Source organism: Sorex araneus, chromosome 1, assembly GCF_027595985.1.
Source record: "Sorex araneus isolate mSorAra2 chromosome 1, mSorAra2.pri, whole genome shotgun sequence".
NCBI classification, from domain to species: domain Eukaryota; kingdom Metazoa; phylum Chordata; class Mammalia; order Eulipotyphla; family Soricidae; genus Sorex; species Sorex araneus.
The window spans coordinates 369,590,515-369,610,659 of NC_073302.1; the positions used below are offsets into that span (position 1 = coordinate 369,590,515).

The 20,145-nt window shown below is 43.4% G+C and overlaps 1 protein-coding gene across 1 annotated transcript in view; it reads right to left on the reverse strand.

Annotated features, from left to right (window-relative positions):
• Nucleotides 1–20,145, reverse strand: part of DNAH11 (dynein axonemal heavy chain 11) — a 323,685-nt gene that overhangs the window by 216,116 nt on the left and 87,424 nt on the right. Inside the window, exons 27-30 of the mRNA XM_004604267.2 lie at nt 18,206–18,297; nt 16,724–16,850; nt 4,356–4,505; nt 859–1,092 (exon numbers count right to left, since the gene is read on the reverse strand). Coding sequence (XP_004604324.2) covers nt 859–1,092; nt 4,356–4,505; nt 16,724–16,850; nt 18,206–18,297 — 603 coding nt within the window. The remainder of the gene's footprint in view (nt 1–858; nt 1,093–4,355; nt 4,506–16,723; nt 16,851–18,205; nt 18,298–20,145) is intronic.

A 20,145-nucleotide genomic window follows, 5' to 3' on the forward strand; every position in this document is an offset into this window, starting at 1 on the left:
AAACAGGCGGTCCAAAATCGCTCATTTGCCAACAGAAAATCAAAATACAGGGGCTGGAGCAATAGCACAGTGGGTAGGGCATTTGCGTTGCATGGGGCCAAGCCGGGTTTGATTCCCAGCATCCCATACGGTCTCCTGAGCACTGCTAGGAATGATTCCTGAGTACAGAGCCAGGAGTAACCCCTGTGCATCGCTGGGTGTGACCCAAAAAGTCACTGTCACTGTCATCCCGTTGCTCATCGATTTGCTCGAGCGGGCACCAGTAATGTTTCTCATTGTGAGACTTATTGTTACTGTTTTTGGCATATTGAATATGCCGTGAGTAGCTTGCCAGGCTCTGCCCTGTGGGCGCGATACTCTCGGTAGTTTGCCGGGATCTCCGAGAGGGGCGGAGGAATGGAACACGGGTCGGCCGCGTGAAAGGCGAACGCCCTTCCCCTGTGCTATCGCCCCAGCCTGTGACCCAAAAGGGGAAAAAAAAAAACCATAAAGAACTTTGTCTTTAGGATTCAACAGCTCTCTGCTGTTTTCAATCCTGTAAGTCACACAAGTATTTTCTAATAAATACATGATCAAAGGGAACAGAGAATCTTGCAGAGAAGGAAGGAAGTGGGCCTGGCACTGAGGTCTAAAGGAGTAACTACGGCAGGAGTAGGGTGGGTGGAACAGACACAACAGCTGTTTGCAGAACATGCAGAAACTAAAGGAACAAAGCACAAAGGTAGAGCACGAACCAAGAAAAAGATACAGTGTCTTGTACACAAAAGACATTCCGGAAGGAAAGAAGGGCGGGAGGGCGGCAGTTAGTTTACCTTTTCAGGTCCCTTCAAGATGCCAAAGTAGGAATACCCCAGATACCTGCTTTTTATGGAAATCCTTGAGGGCTGTCTCGTAGCCTTCCTCCAGCCTACTGAAGGCTATCCCCACGTCGGTAGTCCACCAGATTTGTGAGCTCGTCAGTGCAACCTGCGCTGGGAAATCAAAAATCCACAGTTCTCGAGGCTTCTCCTCGTAGGCGGCGATGGCTTCCGTGATGGAACGGCGCATCGTCTCCCGCATGGCCTGTTCCAGCCGCACGAGCCACGTTTCCACCTGTGGGAGCCAAGGAAATGTTGGAACACGGGCTCAGTCCCAGACTGGGGCTGACTCCATCCTCTGGTGGGCCAGAAGCCCATGCAGAGAGGCCCGGGGCGGGGCTGAGCTGCTGATGCTAAATTCAAGAAGGAAAATCCCAGGAGGGAAAACGCAAAAGAGAAGGTGAATGAAGCGACTCATGGCTTTTTCCAAAGGGAACTTGTATTCTCTGGGGATACGCCTCATCTGATTTCTCCTACACATCACTTCCCACGCCGTTATCAGAGCTGTTCCTGATTATTCTTTTTTTTCATATTTGAAGACAAGGGGACTTGAGATCAAGATCCACTCTGTTGTTTTGAGAAATGATCCATTATAGACACCAATAAATATCCTAAGCGTAACAGTTCAGGACGATTGAAGATAGAGGGGAACTTGGAATTTTGAAAATGTATCATTTGATAATTTTTAAATCAACTGAAAATTCTCCTCTAAAATCTTCACAGTTCGTAATCTTAAGACAAAGTGTTTCCAGCAAGTATCTTAATTGTGTTCCCTACTGGTTCTCATCTTCACACTTGTCAGAAATTAGACAGCAGGAGTGTATGAGAGATAGGACAACTGCTGACTTGTGAAATTTTTAAAAATTCACTTTGTTTTTATTTTCGCCCATAAATACATTTCAGCTTGTTATCATCATCTAAATAGGCTTTATTGACCTATGTTTTACAGGATAAAATGATGTAACAAATCAGCTGTTACACTATTTGCTATAATTAACCACATCAATAATAATAATAATAATAATAATAATAATAATAAAAACATTGTAACAAAGAAATGTCAAGTAATGACAGGCTGATTCCTAGCCTCCCCTCAATGAAGACTGCAGCAGAATGCATCCCTAAAATCTCTTTTGACAAGAGGGAAAAAGTGGCTTATATTTCGGAGCTAAGCACCTTCCCTCCTGAAAGAAAAGGGAAGCAGCCTGAGCACAGGGTTCTTAGGGGGCCCCATATCTCTGCATCAATGACCACTGTGTTCAGTGACACCGGGCAGCCACATCTCTCTTCACCAGTGCACTCCCAGGCATCCTCTATGCGCTCAGTCCAGCCACCTACCCCAGCAGCTTTCCAGCCCGTTTAGAGAAGCCCAACACACATTTCCACTCATGTTCACGTCAGCTAAGCCAACAAGGGCAATGCAGTAAGATCTGGGAATTAATCGCTCATGAAATACTTGACTTCTCATTTTTTTCCCTTCTCATGTTGGGTCTGCATAAGCTCCTGCCCGGTCCTTTATACTAACATCCCCTCGTCTCAGTAACTATGTGTATATCCACTTTCTCAATGAGTCCACAAGCCCTCAGAGGCAGGGGCTACGTCTTATTTCTAGATCCCCAAATGATAATGTCCTGTTGATAATATAGGCATTCAACAAGACATTCCAATAAAATTGCCTCAATGGGGAGAAATCAGTGATGAAAGTGCCAGAAGGGAAAAGACCAAGAGCAAAAACAACTTTTTCTTTTTTGCTCTATATAAGGCAAAGAAACAAATTCTTTCCATAAAACAAAAGGCAATTAGGGAGGCCTGCGGTATGGACTGGAAAGTCTAGCACGGGCTGCCCAGAGAGAAAGGATTCGAGCACTGTAGAAACTGCCCATGGCGGGGATCTGACCAGGTCAACGTAGTGATCAGCACATCTGTCACCTGGACAGTCCCCCTGTGGGCACACCGCCAGCCCCCAGCCAGCAGTCTGCTGAAAGGGAGGAGACAGCCACACACTCGCCCTAGGATAGTTTATGTGGACTTTTTCTAATCACTGCAATGATATCCTGAAAAGCCCAAGAGATCAAAAACTGTGTTTCAAGCCAAGTATTCTACCATCTGCTTTCCTTTCAACTGGTACAATATGAAAAAGCAACAGAAATGAATTAAAAAAAAATACAGTCCTGGGTTAAAAAAAAAAAAAGGTCATCAACACATTTCTTCCAGACACTTTTTAAGGATTCCTCTGGCCCAACTAAAGGTTCTCTAAGAGGGGTCAGTGTTTCTGCTGCATTGGTGCCCCTGAGGCTAACCCACATGATACAAGCCTCATCATAAAGGGATGCACTTCCTTCCTCTACAGCGGTATTTCCCAAGTGGATAATACTGCCCCCCGAGGGGCACTGGGATGATGGGTGGGTGGAGGGAGACAGCAGCTGGAGGTGCACAGAGGGAGTGCTGTTTGTTGACTGAAGGTAGATTTGGGGTCAGAAGCAGTACAGCGTGGGTAGGGTGCTTGCTTTGCATGTGGCGAACCCAGGTTAAATCCTTGGCAACCTATATGGCCTTATGAGCACCAGCAGGAGTCATTACTGAATACAGAACCAGGAATAAGTTCTGAATACTGCCAGAAGTGGTCTCAAACAAACAAACAAACAAAACTACACACACACACACACACAAAAGATGCAATTCCTTAAAAGCAATGTCTCCTGATGTGGGCAATATTGCCCCTCTGGGGGGAGCTGGTATGATGCAGGACATATCCGGAAGGAACCCTCAGGTGCAAAAGAGGGTGCTTTAGGGGCTGGAGCAGGTAGGGCAGTTGCCTTGCATGCGGCCGACCCAGGTTCAATTCTCAGCATCCCATATGGTCCCCTGAGCACTGCCAGGAGTAATTCCTGAGTGCAGAGCCAGGAGCAACCCCTGTGCATTGCCGGGTGTGATAAAATAAAGGGGATGCTTTGTGTTCAGTTAAAAAAGGTAGATGTCCAGGGAGGCACCAAGAGATCATTTGAGCCTTGCAATGGGGGTAGTTGGCCAAACAAGTTTGGGAACATGTGCTCTAAATCATTTGAAAACAACAAAAGCCCTTTCCCAAATCACCATGAGCCCTTCCTATGGCTTTTGAGGCTGTTGGCACAAGGGAGAGAAGAAGTGACTAACCTGCCCACCTGCTCACACAGCAGTTCAGGTAGGGGACATCTGCGAGCACACTCAGTGGACTCTCCTTCCCAGCAGCCTCTTCCTGCATTCACATCACAACCTGTCTCAAGGGACACCCCTCCCCCCCTCTCCCTCAAGGTCAGTGCCACCCTCCCACTGGCCTGCACTCTCTGAGCCCTGTCGCAACATGCCGCCTCCAGCCTGGGAGAGCGGACAGGAGGACACTCACCACACAAGACCAACCTGCGGATGATCTGAGCACAAGTTTTGACTGGCTCAATTTCCAGTTTTGAAAGATATCCCCCCAAACATCTTCTAGCACAAAGTCCCACACTGGACTCTTACGTGGCCTTGGCATTCGCACTGTGTCTGGAACGAGACATACTCCTTTTCTTTGCTGTACATCCCGACAGCTCGGTGCACAGAGACATCTGGGTCATCTTCAAACTGCAAATCAGCCAGGCTGTCGAAGAGCTTGGCAAGGTGACGTGTGACCTACGATGACATCAGTAGGAAAGAAGTTCTTACCAAAGAGGCATTCTGCGGTCCAGAAAGGTCACTAGACTATTGCACCCAAACATTCTTGAGCTCTTCACCTAAAGTTGTCGCACAACACTTTCCTTAAACATGAGAATTCTTTCTGAAATCCCAAGCTTGAAATGAACTTGACCAAGAAGTGCTAAGACCTTGAATACTCTCCGGAACATGGCAGAATTAACACGCATCGACACAATGATCGCTTTGTTTCTTGAAGGCTGGAGATTTATCAGTTTTACTACTGTGCCCTATTCTCACGGGCAGTCATCCTGCTGAGAATTTTGTGATCACATTTTTCAAATTGATGCTTACAGGGCCAGAGAGATAGTCCAGTGGGTAGGGGATTTGCCTTGCATGGGGCTGACTGAGATCTGATGCCTGGTACCATACATAGTTGGCCAAGTCCCCAAAAGCTGCTGAGTGAAAACATTTGGCAGCTCCACCAAATTACTTCACCAAGGTATCATGGGTAACAATAATATTGATATTATATTGACAATGCGACCTTACTATGCCCATCATCAAAGTGAAAATATCTCCCATCAGTATCTCAAGGTTCCTTCTTCAATAACCCCCACTCTCTTGGTAGCCCAATTTTAATTTCTGTTAGCAACATCTTAGGGTTTATTTCCATTGGTCATGAACTATTCCCTTTATTGTCTTGTTTTAATACTCCCCATATAAGCATGATATCAGGTATCTTTCTCATGACTCACTTTATTTTGCATGGCACCCTCTAGCTCCAACCAAATTGAAGTAAAATGTAAGATTTTCTTTTTCTCATAGCCGTGTGTGTGTGTGTGTGTGTGTGTATTTGTGTTTCTGGGTCCCATAAAATCACATGGGCAGATGGGCCGGACATGTAATGAGATTTAGAGACTACTACTATACTAGAGCTGTTACCGACTGGATTCTATGGGACCTCAAAAGACCACGTGGCCACTCACCTACAAGATCGTCAGACTTTTTAATCAAAACCCTAAACGAACAGTTTGAGGTTCTTCATGTTCCTAGAGCGAGCAGATGCCATTGGGCTACACTAGCATGTGACAGGGACAAATGGGGACATTACTGGCACCCACTCAAGCAAATCAAAGATCAACAGGATGACAAGTGATACAAGTGATGTATTTGTGTATATAGAGTACAATTCCTTCATTAACTCATCTTTTTTTGGGCCCTGAAAGGCACTACATTCCCTTACCTTACTCTAAAAAGCTATCACTGTGTCACTGTCATCCCATTGCTTATTGATTTGCTAAAGTGGGCACCAGTAACGTTTCCATTGTGAGACTGGTTGTTATTGTTTTTGGCATATAGAATATGCCATGGGTAGCTTGCCAGGCTCTGCCGTGTGGGCAGGATACTCTCGATAGCTTGCTGGGCTCAAAAAAGCTATAGTAATAAAAACTGGTACTGGAATAAAGACAGAATCTCAGATCAGTGGAATACAATTGAGAGTCCAGGCTTAAATTTTCAGATATATGGGCAGTTAATTTATGATAACAGGGCTAGATACATTAAGTGGAGCATGGAAAACATCTACTAAAAATGGTGCTGGGAAAACTGGTTGGAATCATGAGAAAAAATAAAGAAGAAAAGAAAAATTAAGAACTAGACCTCTAGCTCAGATACAAGAAATGAACAGCACACCAAAGAACTATGGGATGAGTTCAAGAAGAACAATAGAGAGTAAATGTATTTATCTATGAGCTATCTTTAAAAAGTATGAAACTAATACCCATAGACAGTTGAAACAAGGGCGAGGAGGACTGGTCCATGGATGGAAGCTTGTCACAAGTTGGAAGGGCAGGGGGAGGGCAATTAGGATAGAAAAGTGACCACTATGACAATGATAGCTGGAAATGATCACTCTGGACAAGATCTGAGAGTAGGTAAACAGATACACATGATAACCTGTCAATACCTATAATGTGACCATAATGCCCAGAAGGAAAGAGAGAAAGAAGAAAAATGCCTGACATGGAGGCAGGCTGGACTGGGAGGTGATGGAATGGGTGGTGGTGGTGGCAGGAGGGAAGCAAAAGACACTGGTGGTGGTAAATGTACACTGGTGAAGGAATGGGTGTTGGAACATTGGATAACTGAAACCCAATTAGGAACAACTTTGTAACTGTGTACATCATGATGATCCAATAGGAAGGAAGGAAGGAAAGAAGAAAGAAAGAAAGAAAGAAAGAAAGAAAGAAAGAAAGAAAGAAAGAAAGAAAGAGAAAGAAAGAAGAAGGAAAGAAAGAAAGAAAGAAAGAAAGAAAGAAAGAAAGGAAGGAAGAAAGGAAGGAAGGAAGGAAGGAAGGAAGGAAGGAAGGAAGGAAGGAAGGAAGGAAGGAAAGAAAGAAAGAAAGAAAGAAAGAAAGAAAGAAAGAAAGAAAGAAAGAGAGAGAGAGAGAGAGAGAGGGAGGGAGGGAGGGAGGGAGGGAGGGAGGGAGGGAGGGAGGGAGGAAAGAAGGGAAGGAGGGAGGGAAGAAGGAAGGGAGGGAGGGAGGGAGGGAAGGAGGGAGGGAGGGAAGGAGAAAGGGAGGGAGGGAGGCAGCGAGGGAGGGAGGAAGAGAGGGAGGGAGGGAGGGAGGGAGGAAGGGAGAAAGGGAGGGAGGAGTGCTCTGGCATTAAAAAAATCATCAGAGTCCCTGAGGACCATGATGGTGAATTTGATGACAAACTAATGTTAAATAATTAAATAGTTAAATAGTTAATAGCGAAGAATACAGGAAAGAATTTCTCAGAGTTGTGGAATGTAGGCAACCAATATATTTAAGAGGCCTTAAGGGTCTCAGTTCAAATAGACTCAGGAAAACTCCAAGACATACAATGTGCTCAGAATGACAAAAACCAAAGGTAGAGAGGATATTGAAAGCAGCAGGAAGCAGCAAGGCCAAAAAGGGAACTTACATACAAATCAGAAAAGAATAGAAGGATATAGTACAAAAATGCAATGAAATGAATACCTCACCAAGAAAACTCTACCCAGTTAGGTTATCATTCAAATTTGAAAGCATGGTACAAAGCTTCATGGACAGGCAACAGCTTAGGGAATTCATTGCCTTGAAACATGTTTTGCAAGAAATGTTAAAGGATCTTCCTTAAAGAACAGGACAAATTTCCAAGAACTCATTCATGGAGCATATGCTTGCACTCGGCTAGATTAAGAAAGATATGCTTGCTACAAAATTTTAAACATGCTCAATAATTAATTAACATCTCATTTATGCTGAATGTTCTGTATCTGCTCAGTTTTTTTTACATCCATAGATACTTTTATTGTAATTCTTTACTTATTAATGCAGACACTTAAGCAGTATGTATATTTGTAATTTTATAGGCCTATTTAGATTTCCCTTTTAAATTTAATTCTCTTAACTCTTACTAAATTTTTCATTTGTAGATTTTACCTATTACATGTGAATTCTAAATTAGATTAGTACCGATTTTTAATTTTTTTAAATTTTATTTTTATTTATTTATTTATTTGCTTTTTGGGTCACACCCAGTGATGCACAAATGTTACTCCTGGCTTCGCACTCAGGTAATACTCTGGCGGTGCTCAGGGGACCATATGGGATACTGGGAATTGAACCTGGGTCAGCTGTGTGCAAGGCAAATGCCTTAACCACTGTGCTATCACTCCAGTCCCACTACAGATTTTTTAAAGTTTTACAGACAGAGAAGCTGCGATAATTACCACAATGAGATCCAAGTATAAAATAAAATTGAATGCAATATATTTTAGATGGGCTGGAGCGATAGCACAGCGGGTAGGGCATTCGCCTTGCATGCAGCCTACCTGAGTTCGATTCCTCCACCCCTCTTGGAGAGCCTGGCAAGCTACTGAGAGTATCTCGCCCTCATGGCAGAGCCTGGCAAGCTACCCATGGCGTATTCGATATGCCAAAAACAGTAACAACCAGTCTCACAATGAGACGTTACTGGTACCTGCTCAAGCAAATTGATGAGCAATGGGATGACAATGACAGTGATATTTTAGATAACAGAATTCTAAAGCTATTTATGTAAGTGGGAATAGGCATTCTACTGTATTAAATGCAATATGTCAACTTTATTCATTAAAGTTTAAAATTAAAATCTTATGGCAATCAATAACCACAAATGAACTTGGATTGATTTATTATCTGCTAATTTCATTTGCCATTCCTTTAACTTTTTTTGAAGTGATATGAAATAAATTTGTTCTGTACCTGGTAAGGAGGCAGGCTGGGGCCAGGGGTGATCTGGGGACATTGGTAGAGGGAAGGTGACACTGGGATAGTGCTGGAACATCATGTGCCTGAGACAACTCCATTTTGAACAACTTCACAAATCATGGTGTTTTAATAAAAATAATATTTTTTGAAAAACAGGACTGGCTTCTGGGTCTGCTTCCTCTGCTGCCTCTTCCTCACTCTTGCCCAGCCCTGACTGAACTCAATTCAACCCTGTTTTTCACATTAGATAGTCAACAGCTCTCCTGCTTTCAACTTTTCCCTAGAAAATCTGGATTTTTTTTCTCATTTATTTTAATTGCAATACTCACTCTTGCATGCCCCCAACTAACTGCTTGCATTTTGAACCTGTTCCTCTAATTGCTGTAGGAGACTAATAGTGTCATGAAAGTTTATAACATGTTCACTGTGACTGTTAAGCTTCATCATCTTAATTCCTGAAATTCATATTCTGAGACACATTGATGCCACCATGAAGACAACCAAATGGAAGTATTCTAGAGGAGCATGCTGCACTCCTGGTACTGTGGACCCCTAGAGACGTCCTCCTTTGAGTGCCAACGGTGCTTTTAATCACCTAATACTAGAGGCTGTTTCTCACAAGCACCTTTCCGAATGCCAATATTTACAGCCTATTAGAGGCACCCATTTAGGACCATCTGTCTCATCACTGCAACTTTAGGGGTTTCTCAAAAGACAGGTTGGCAGGTTTCCTCCTGCACTGATTTGGACAGATGCCACTGGAGGCTGTTTCTGGATGCCAACATCAAAATGTTTCGGAGCATATATTCCTGATGTCGGCATTTGAGAGACGGCACGTTGGCTTCAATTTCCACAACCTGCTGTCTAATAGCCACGTTCAAGTAAGTAAAAGGAGACAGGTGAGAAGGATCTTCATTTTACTTGCCCATGTCTATCCAAAGTATTTTGCTTCAACATATGATTAATGGAAACTGAGTCATCTCACATTCTTTTTTTTCACAACAAGTCTTGGGAATTGGGGAAACATTTTCAGTAGAAATACTTCACCTATATTTAGATTTCGTGTCCTTGCAAAAGTAGGTGCACCATACTGTGGGAGTGTACCAGTGACATTGAAATCAATGAGAAATTTACTTAAGGGAAAACTATTTTTAAAATAAAATAAAAATAAAAAGGATATTTTACTAAAGGAAAAATAAAGAATATTAAAAATTTAAGGACATATCATTGTATTGAAAAAGGGGGATAGGATGAGGCAGGGGAAATCAAGGTGTCACAAGCATATGGAAGGAAGTGACATTGGTAGAAGGAGTGTTAAGAATGAAACCCTACCATTATCAATACTGTAAATCCCAGTGTCTAAAATACATATATTTTTTAATTACCAAGTGCAGACAAGTTTTGCCTAAGTCTCATGTGCCAGTTAATTTTTAGTATAAGTTGGTATTTCCATAAGGCAGCTCAAAGAGATTATTGAGCACTGAATTGAATCCGGAACTAGATATCCTCAGTCCTTCAGATCAGAGTTTCTCAATCCTTTTTCAAACTATATCCTTCCTCCAACTTTGCTTCCTTCCTGTCCACTCCTCTCAATCCCGCTGGTTGCCCGCCCTGCTCCCCACACCCCACCTTGCACCATGGCCCCTTCACTACATGAATCTCAGCTGCAGCTCTTTTGGAATATCCTGGAATGGGGTCAAATGATAAATGCTGCTTTTAGATATTCCAGTTCAGGGGGAACTCTGGGAAGGGAAGGTCTTTACAAGTGCATCAGGCAAAGCAAGCAGACCAACAGGTACAATCCCAAAGGTGTTCTGGACACAACCATTTCATTACCCTGACATCTCAGCTCAAGACTCTCGGGGGAGGGGGGTGGAAAAGGCAAAAGGGAGACCTCTGCTTGAGAATGCTATCTTGCAAGGGTACCAGGCCTCCCTGAAGGATGAGCTCAGGCAGATCACACTCCACAGGGACCCTGAAGGGCACTCAGTCCTCAATGGCATGTGGATGGCTGCAGGAGGGCCGAGGATGCAAGCCATTCACAAGCCATTCACAAGGCGTCCCCATGAGTCTCTAGCCCACAAAGGAGCCTCTTCTGGAGGAAACTGAATTATTATTCCTCAAGCTGCAGCTGCCATGTTCTCGCAGTCACACATGCAGGGGGCATCTCAGAGCCTTGAACAGGAATGTGAGAGCACTGGAAAAGCTGTCTCCGGGGATTTAGATCCTAAACTGACTCCCAGGATGAGAAGAAGGAAAGTCAGGATGGCCAGGCCGGACTTTGCGGCATCATCTAATGACAGCAAGTGACCAAGGATGGAGAATGCGCCTGGTCTCTGGACAAAACATCCCAGGCCACAGAGTTTGGCTGTGAGTGATTCAAAATTCCCCTTGTGCCTTCTCAGTCTTCCACCCCAGAAAACCCCTCCTGAGCAAGTATTTGCACCACAGAGGCTGCGGGACACTTTTCCCGATAACACACTTTCACTGAGGCAGAGGTGGTGGTAAAAGCAACGTATGTTAATTTCAAGGTTTAGTTACATGCAACAAAATGGGCTCCATGAAAAGTAGATTTTGAGCATAATACAAAGTAAAGTCAATCTCAAAATGAAAAATATATTGAGAATTAGACCATTTCAAAGCATGCAGGCCAGGGGAATGGTAAAGCAGGTCTGTGCTGTAGACACACAGCGGGACCCAGGTAGCTGCAAGCAAAAACATAAAGACAGAGAAACATGTCTCTGGGATGGGAAGGGGCAGGCAAAGAGCAGCCCTGCTGTGGGTCGGCCAGGGTGGGGCTCTCCAATGAGTGAGATTTCCAGGCTGTGATTGATAGCACGGTGGGTAGGGCATTTGCCTTGTACACAGCCGACCTGGATTTGATTCCTCCATCCCTCTCGGAGAGCCTGGCAAGCTACCGAGAGTATCCCGCCCACATGGCAGAGCCTAGCAAGCTACCTGTGGCATATTCAATATGCCAAAAAAAGTAACAAGTCTCACAATGGAGACTTACTGGTACCCTCTCGAGCAAACTGATGAACAATGGGATGACAGTGCTACAGTGCTACAGATTTTTACATTCACCTTCATTAACACTTTGCACCTTTTTAAATGCCCTAACTAATCTACTCATTAAGTTAGGAGTTCTGGTCTTAGTACTGTGCAGGATACCTGAAACTTGGGGATTTAGGACTCAGGAGTAAATATGAGGAATGAGGTAGGTGAGGGAATAACCACAATAAATCCCACTGATATCAGAGAAGATAATACTAGAATACTGAAGCGTTACTCCATAGGGGGAAATCAAAGGGGAGAGTAAGAGGTGGAGGGGAGTTAATGGGGCAGGTACAAAAGCGACGTATAGGCATGTATGTAAACCAGAGAGCCAGCAACACAGCAAGCAGGAGATTCAAACTACAGCAACCAAATTTGAAAAGATGCCTGCCAAGGAGGCAGGCTTGGGGGTGGTAGAGAACCTGGGGACACTGGCAGAGGGATTGGTGCTAGAACACTGTATGCCTGAAATGCATCATAAATCATGGTATCCTAATAAAAAATTAAAATTAATAAAAAGAATGATTCAAAAGTAGTACCTTTGAAGTTTCCCAGAAAACTCATAACTCAGGAAAAATAGTTTTTCAAGGAAGGACGGGCGTCATGTAGCACTCAGTCAGCCCACGGGCTGCACAGTCAGTCAGTCAATAGAGAGGGCGATGGCAGGGTGGGGAGGTCTGCTGGGAGTGCCCAGGCGGCCTCTGGGGCTGCCCCCTGTGTGCCTGGAAGGATCCTTTTTATTGTTTTATTTATTCTTCTATATTTGTAGGTTAAACACACTTTTATTTCAAATAAAAATTAATAGTAAACAAATGTATAATCAATACATTAAAATTATTAATTGAAAAACACGCTATTTTTCAGTAGAAAGGTAGAAAGTATTTAGGGAACTTGTCTCTACTTTTTTAAAAAATGAAACACAAAGGATTTATTTTGTGTATCTATAATATGCTTCCATTTGCATTTTTGAAATTGCCTATTTTTAAAAAAATTATTAAATCATCATAAGATATAGTTACAAAGTTGTTCATGATTGGGTTTCAGTCATACAATATTCTAACACCTGTGCCTTCACCAATGTACATTTCCCATCATCAATGTCCCCAGTTTCCTCCCAGTCACCCTACCCCCACCCCACCTGCCTCTATGGCAAGTATTTCTCTCTTTGGCATTATGGTTTGCAACATAGGTCCTGAGAGGTTATGGAAGGGTACTTTAAAAAAAAAACTGCATCAGGGCTGCATATATTGTCTGGCCACATTGTGAAGAGTTCTCGGTGATTAGAAAGAAATAAAGAGAATTGGTCCCAAGAGTATGCTGAGTAGCCTGTTCGCCTGGGAGGGATTTCAATTAGGACAAAAACCTGTGTACACAGACAGGGGTTCGAATAGTCCCTGGCGGGCTTGCAATGATGCAATTCAATCCCTCACCATCACCTTCCTCTGTGCTTTTCTCTCAGCCCCACCCACTCCTAGCAGGGAGGCGGAGGGAAGAGGTATCCCTCTGCCCTATGTGTGAGGATCCCAGAGGGGGTGCTATGGTGATACTTCACTCCAGGTAGGGAAGGGAAAGGACTGTGTCCCCCCAGCTGCCACCTAAGTCATCCTGTGAGGGGAGATAGAGAATCAGGCAAGTAGGAAGGGAATCCACTAAGACATCCAGGGAGGTGGGAGAGGAGAAAGGTGAGGTGAGCGCAGCCAGGGGCCCTCCAGGGCAGCAGCTGGAGAAGTGGAAGACAGTCTGGCTGGGAAATGGCCCTGCCCTGGGAGCTTCCCCTTGCACAGAGACCCCCGTGCTCAGGGAGAACCTCAGCACATTGTGCATGGGGGCTACTGAGGGGACCAGGGTGGGGCTGCAGGCCGGAGAAGCAGCCACAAGCTGAGAAAGGGCCTCGGCTGATGAAGACCTCCTCCCCTCCTCTTCAGGCTAAGCAGCTGAAGATAGGAAGGCAAGGCTCTCTCCCAACTGCCAACTTCATGAGGGGAACAGTTAGCTTTGACAGGGAAGTCAGTTTGGAGTTTCATTCCATTTTTCATTTTTATTATTTCTACAGGAGGCCTCCCAGGGGTGCTCAGGGTGTCTGGGTTTCCCACTGGTGATTCTTGGCCAAGTGGGTGTGCAGCTCAATGCTAGTGCCAAGGATGCAGTGCTGTGGGGGTCCTGAGGTGCTGGGCATGGCCAGGTTAGTCCCATGGTGGGGGGGCTCTAGGGACAGATGCACCCTGTCAATCTGGGTCATACACAATGCCTCAACTGCTGCACTATCTCCTGGGCCCAGACGGGAATTTTAACTTAGATATTCCTGAGGGACAGGCGAGACAGTACTGAAGCAGTGGTACTTGCCTTGCATGCAGCTGGACTGGGTCCAATCCCCAGCACCCAACGTGGTCCCCTAAGTCTTGCCAGGAGTGATCCCTGAGTTAAGAGCCAAGAATAAGCCCTGAGCGTGCTGGTGGTGGCCCCCAAACCAAGCCAAAGAGCAAAACTATACCGTGCAGAGTTTCTTTTGACTCATTTTTCAGAAGAGGAGGCCAGGGTTGGGGAAATGGTTTAAGGGGTTGAAGCACCTGCTTTGTATGCGGGAGTCCTGGGTTCGATCCTCAGCACTGCACAGTCATCCAGCAGTACTGAAAGTCCTGAGCACTGAGGGGGAGGAAGTCTTCAGTATTGCTGGGTATAGAGCCCAAACAAACAAGAACCCCAGGAAGTGATAAAGAACGCCACTACTTGGCATAAAGAGATTTAGTTAATTATTGCAGAATAATAAAACTTTCATGGCTATATCCTTGGGATTTATCATCTTCAATAAATCACACTAGTATTTATTGTGTCTAAAAATTACTAAGAGGAAAATAATGTTATTCTTCTTATAATGGAGTTGTCCATTTATCCCTAAGTTTAGCATTACAGGTAGGTACTAGGAAACAGTACAGGGGCTAAGGCACATGTGTTACATGCAGTCATTCCCAGTGTGATCCCCTGCAACTCACGTTCCCCCCCAAACAATGTAGGTAGCAACTCCTGACTACAGAGCTGGGAGTAGCCCTTGAGCATCGCCCAACCCAAGCCTAGAATGCATTTTGGATTCGAAGTTTTCAGGAACAGGTACCGGGAACAGAATGAGAGCCCCCCTGTTTCGTGGGGTCCCCAGCAACAGAGAAAGCAGCAGCTGGTCATGAGCTGGTTCTAGGGGGTCTGCTGCAGCACAAGTACCATTAGGACTGCTATGTTCAAAACCCACCAAAACAAAAACAGAAGACCAACATCCATTTGTATGTTACCTAAGTTAGGTGAGAGCTATATGTGGGGTGGGTTTCTAGTTGCTGTCACCAGACGGACCTTATCACAAAACTCACTTGAAATTATCAGGAACATAGAGAACAGGCCCTGGCTGGTGACCCTGAAAAGGTTGCCAAAGATGACTAGCAAGTTGGTTATTAATAGCAGGACTGCAGCAAGAACATCCATCCCACCGAATTTAGGTGCAAAAGATACACAAGAAAAGGTGAAAAAACAATCCTCAGGAAAAGTACTGTGTTCCAAGAACAGCAGAATTTAGCAGACTGGCGTGAAGAGTCACATATTCCAAAGAAAATGGCAAAAAACATATATTTTTAAAAATTTAGAGAAAGAATGTAGAGAGAAATTATCACTGTATCACTGTCATCCCGTTGCTCATCGATTTGCTCGAGTGGGCACCAGTAACCATTGTGAGTCTCCATTGTGAGACTTGTTACTGTTTTTGGCATATCGATTACACCATGGGTAGCTTGCCAGGCTCTGCCCTGCGGGTGGGATACTCTCGGTAGCTTGCCAGGCCCTCCAAGAAGGACAGAGGAATCGAACCCAGATCGGCCGCATGCAAGGCAAACCCTATCCACTGTGCTATTGCTCCAGCCCAGAGAGAGAGAAATTAATAATGACAAAATACAACCTTCAGCTTCAAAACAATCTGGGATGCACCATCACCACTAGGAGGATAATGGCTCAGCTCTGACAAATGTAGGCAGAAGTGGATGCAAACTATTGATATATGAAAATATGAATATATGAAGCCAGAGAGTGCACAGGGTTAAGGCATGAGTCTTGTATGTAGCAACCCTGGCTCAATCCCCAGAACATCTGGTTCCCCAAGCATCACTGGAAGAGATCCAAATCCCGCCCTCAGCAAAGTAAGACTATTTGGCATCTGCATGTCTCAAGGGAAAAGTGCTTTAAGATTTCTACCAGTTTGATGGTTACCTAATGATGATCTGAGCTCTCAGCTGACAAACTGTAGCAGCTGCCTGATATCTTTTAAATATTGTCAAGGAGGCACGTTCTGCATAAGCAGGGGAAATCAGAGGGATGGAACAATGTTTCTCAAGTTTTTTTCCAACCATGACCTCTTCCTTCCTGTGGCTCTCTGCCCTATTGGCTGGTCCCTAGTCTAGTGCTATAATCTCCCACCACCAGCAACTTGCACAATTTTCACCAATGTTTCCCTTGGAATATCCTGGGTTCTTAAGGGATGGGATGGGTAATGTGAGCCTAAAATTACATCAATCTACCTGCTACAGCAAAAAAGAATTGTCCAGTGGAGTTTCTTCTGGATGTTAAGGCTGGAGTAAGAAAATACCTGTTAGATCTTGCTCTGAGAAACCCATTTTCCTCTAAGAAACAGGTTGATTAGGCAACGGCCATTCCAGCCTTTGCTTTAGAATTCTGGGACCTTGGAGCCAATGTTTCTTGTGTTTACTCTTGGTAAGACATTACCAAGATGTGGGCCACCCTTGGCCTTTACTGAGGACCTGGCACTTCCCTCTCCCAGTTCCTTTAGCACATCTCTGAGTGCTGCATTTGACAATGAAGCAGTGACATCCCTCAGCTCACACAGCATAAGATCATCAAAAACTATATTACCTGCTTAGGCTGAGTTCCCTTTGAGAGAATGTCAAGTAAGTCTGCAGAAGAGATGAAATAGAAGCGTGGGAAAGCTACACGCTTGGTTTCCAGGTACTCCGCCAGAGCTTTTTCACAGAGAGAAAGCCTGTATGGATGGAGAACCCTTGTAAGCACATCTCACCCATTTCATTACTAAAACCCAATCCAAACCAGTTCCTCACTTCTGCCCAGGCTTCCCAATAAGCTCCCAGTCTGACAGGCAGCCTGCCTCCTCTCCTCGCACCATCAGACTGATGACTGACAGACAAGTCAGATGGGTAGGAGGAGTTGCAGGTATGCATGCGCACACATGCACACACACATACCCCATTAGCTGAGTTTAAATATAGATAAGACTTAGGTTTATGTCACTCAACATTTTCTTAGTGACACTCCTAATTGGCAGGGAAGAAGACTAGTTTTAGCATCCCTCAGCCTAAGAACAAAATACATTGGTTAACATGTGCTTGGTTGATGGTCTTCCTTACCCCACACAATGTTTCCAAAATACAACTGGCTCCAACTGGATCTCAATTCAGAGGAGACACAAGGTCCAGAATCACACCTTATTGCTTTAAGTGGAGCGATGACTCAAGAGTCAGGGCTCTCCGAACCAAAAAAGGCAGGGACTAAACAGTAACAACTTCTACACAAATGCACATTCTCAAATGACAGCCAACTTCATCTCTGAAGAGCTTTCAGATTACTAAAGAATTTCCGTTATTTAACATGTATTTTTACACATATGTTTCTCTTACCTTGCAATACAAAGTCATCACAATTTTGTATAAAAACTGGTCACAAGTTCTTTCAATAGCTGATTTGCCCATTTTAAATAAAAACCCAGAATAGTCTTATGATCAGTAACTACTGAAGAATTACATGGAACAAATAACAAATGACCCTTAGGATAAGGATTTAAATTAAAAGTGTGTCTATGTTTTCTGTGGATATTTTCTAGTATAATAAAATTACAGACAGAATAAAGGACTTAAAATAACAGTGCCACCATAGTTCCTGGCATATATTAGATGCTTAACAAGTATTTGTGGGGTAGCGGAAGGGAAACTGGGGTCATTGGTGGTGAGAAATGGACACTGGTGGAGGGATGGGTGTTGGATCACTGTATGACTGGAACCGGTCATGAAGAGCTTTGTAACTATGTATCTCTTGGTGACTCAATAAAAAAATGAAAATTAAAAAAAGTATTTGTGGAGAAATTCCTAAAAGAATTGACTAATCAATCACGTGAATTCTCTTGAAAATAAGTATTGTAATTTAACTATGATGGCATTCCTTTTGCAAAAAAATTTAAGATATATGTGCCAACTAATATGTACAAGTTAACTAGACAACTATAAGCAAAAAAATAATAATGTAATATGGCTGTACCCATTATATGATAATATATTTAGAAGAACTCTTGTTTAAATAAAAAAATAATTATAATCTTAGTCTTACCTGTACTGTAAGTCTTTAAGTTTTTCATAGAGATTAGGTCTGCATGTTGCTTCTAAAACATTTTTTATTTTAACTGTCTTGAACATTAACTCCTGTATTAAAGTACAACATGGAGTAATTGATGTTAAAAATTACTTTTCTAAATTGTTACCCATTTTGAGACTTAAACCATCAAGGAGCGAGGCTACAGGCACATATAGCGTCATGTACTTTTCCTTTCCCTTTCCTTTCTCAACAAAGGTCAAAAACTAAGTATGATAGAACTTCTGTCAAAATAAATGTAAGGGCCATGACAAGCATTCCTGAGTCACAGAATTTTTTTTTCTAACCCAAAAGAAGAAGAGAGATAAACCAGCTTTTAAGGGGTATACTCACAGAGGGAAAATGAGATAAGTAATATACACCCAAACTTATGTTTCCACTTTAAATGCTACAACAGATCTTCTAGGGTTCTGCTTGCGAGAGGAGGAAAGACTTAATATTAATTTCTGTACCAAATGTATCACCATTATTCTTCTCAGGAATTTATATGTGGCCATCCCCGTGTGTGTCTAGGCCATGGCTGGCTGCCTTTGCTTGGTTCCTGCTTTTCCCTCCCAGTCTTATACTGCATGGGATACAGCCGTCCAGCATGCCTTAAGATAGAGTGGCCTCAGCCATGCTCAAGGCCATTCTCCACATGCTCGGATGAGCCTCACCCATGAAGGAACAGGCAGAGGAACCAAAGTACATGGGACCCGTCACTGAGATCTCCAAGCTTGCTTGGGTTGGAACCAAGCCTCCTCCACCCAGCTACCCAGTTTTCCAGTATCTTGGCAGTCATGTCCACAAACTGTCCCTGGCGTCATGTAATCTCATCAATGGCCAAGATCCAGAGACTATAAAATAAAGCTCCCGGAAAAGAGTGATGCAGTATTTTTTGGAGCATGCGGCCACATTTGAGGTCACAAAATCTTACACTCTAGCCCACTGATGCACCTAGAGTAGCATACATTTATTTTATCATACTTGCTTGTATTCTCTTATATATGGGCTTAAATGGCTTCAGAATGATATACAACAATCTTCATACACTTCCCTCTTATTGTGGTGGGAAGATGCTAGCTGGTGGTGTGGGTGTTTGAATATTACCTGCAATGAACTATTGTGAACTACTTTATGAAAATAAAATGTATATATATATATTCATATATATATACATATATATATACATATATAGACAGGGTGACCAGTCTCCAGCCTGGGAAACATACTTGCTGTCTATTTTTGTTTGGCACAAGAAATTAAGAAGGGATTTCACATTTTTAATTAATTGAGAGAAAGTGAAAGGAAGTAAAATACTTTCTTGCACACCAAGATTATCCAAAATCAAAATTTCAGTGTCTCCAGTTTTAATAGAGAATGGTCATGACCATCTAGTTCTATATTATTTTCTTTAATCCACAAGGACAGGAAGAAATGGCAAAGCCTAAAAGATCTACTTTAAGGAAGTTGGAGGAGAGTCTAAAGGTCATATGAGAATGTGAAAAAACCATCAAGAGGTCAAGGTTTTCCCTGGGACCACACTCAGATTATCTTTTATGCAGAGAACTCCAGGCCAAGAAAATCTGGAGCACTTGTGTATAACTTTCTCCCATAAGGCAGTCTCCACTTTTCTCTTGACCACATATCTTTCTCTTTCTCTTCAACACTTCTCTAAATTTCTTGATGGTGAGCAATAGTACAGGTCGGCACTTGCCTTGCATACAGCAAACCCAGTCTGTTACATATGGTCCCCAGAGTCCACCAGGAGTGGGCTGACCTGAGCATAGAGTGACCCTTGAGCACAGAGCTAGGAGTAAGCCCTGAGCACTGCCAGATGTAGCCCCTAAACCAAAATAAATCAATAAATATTATTTTGCTTCCAAAAAAGATCAATTCTGACTTAATTATTTAATTAA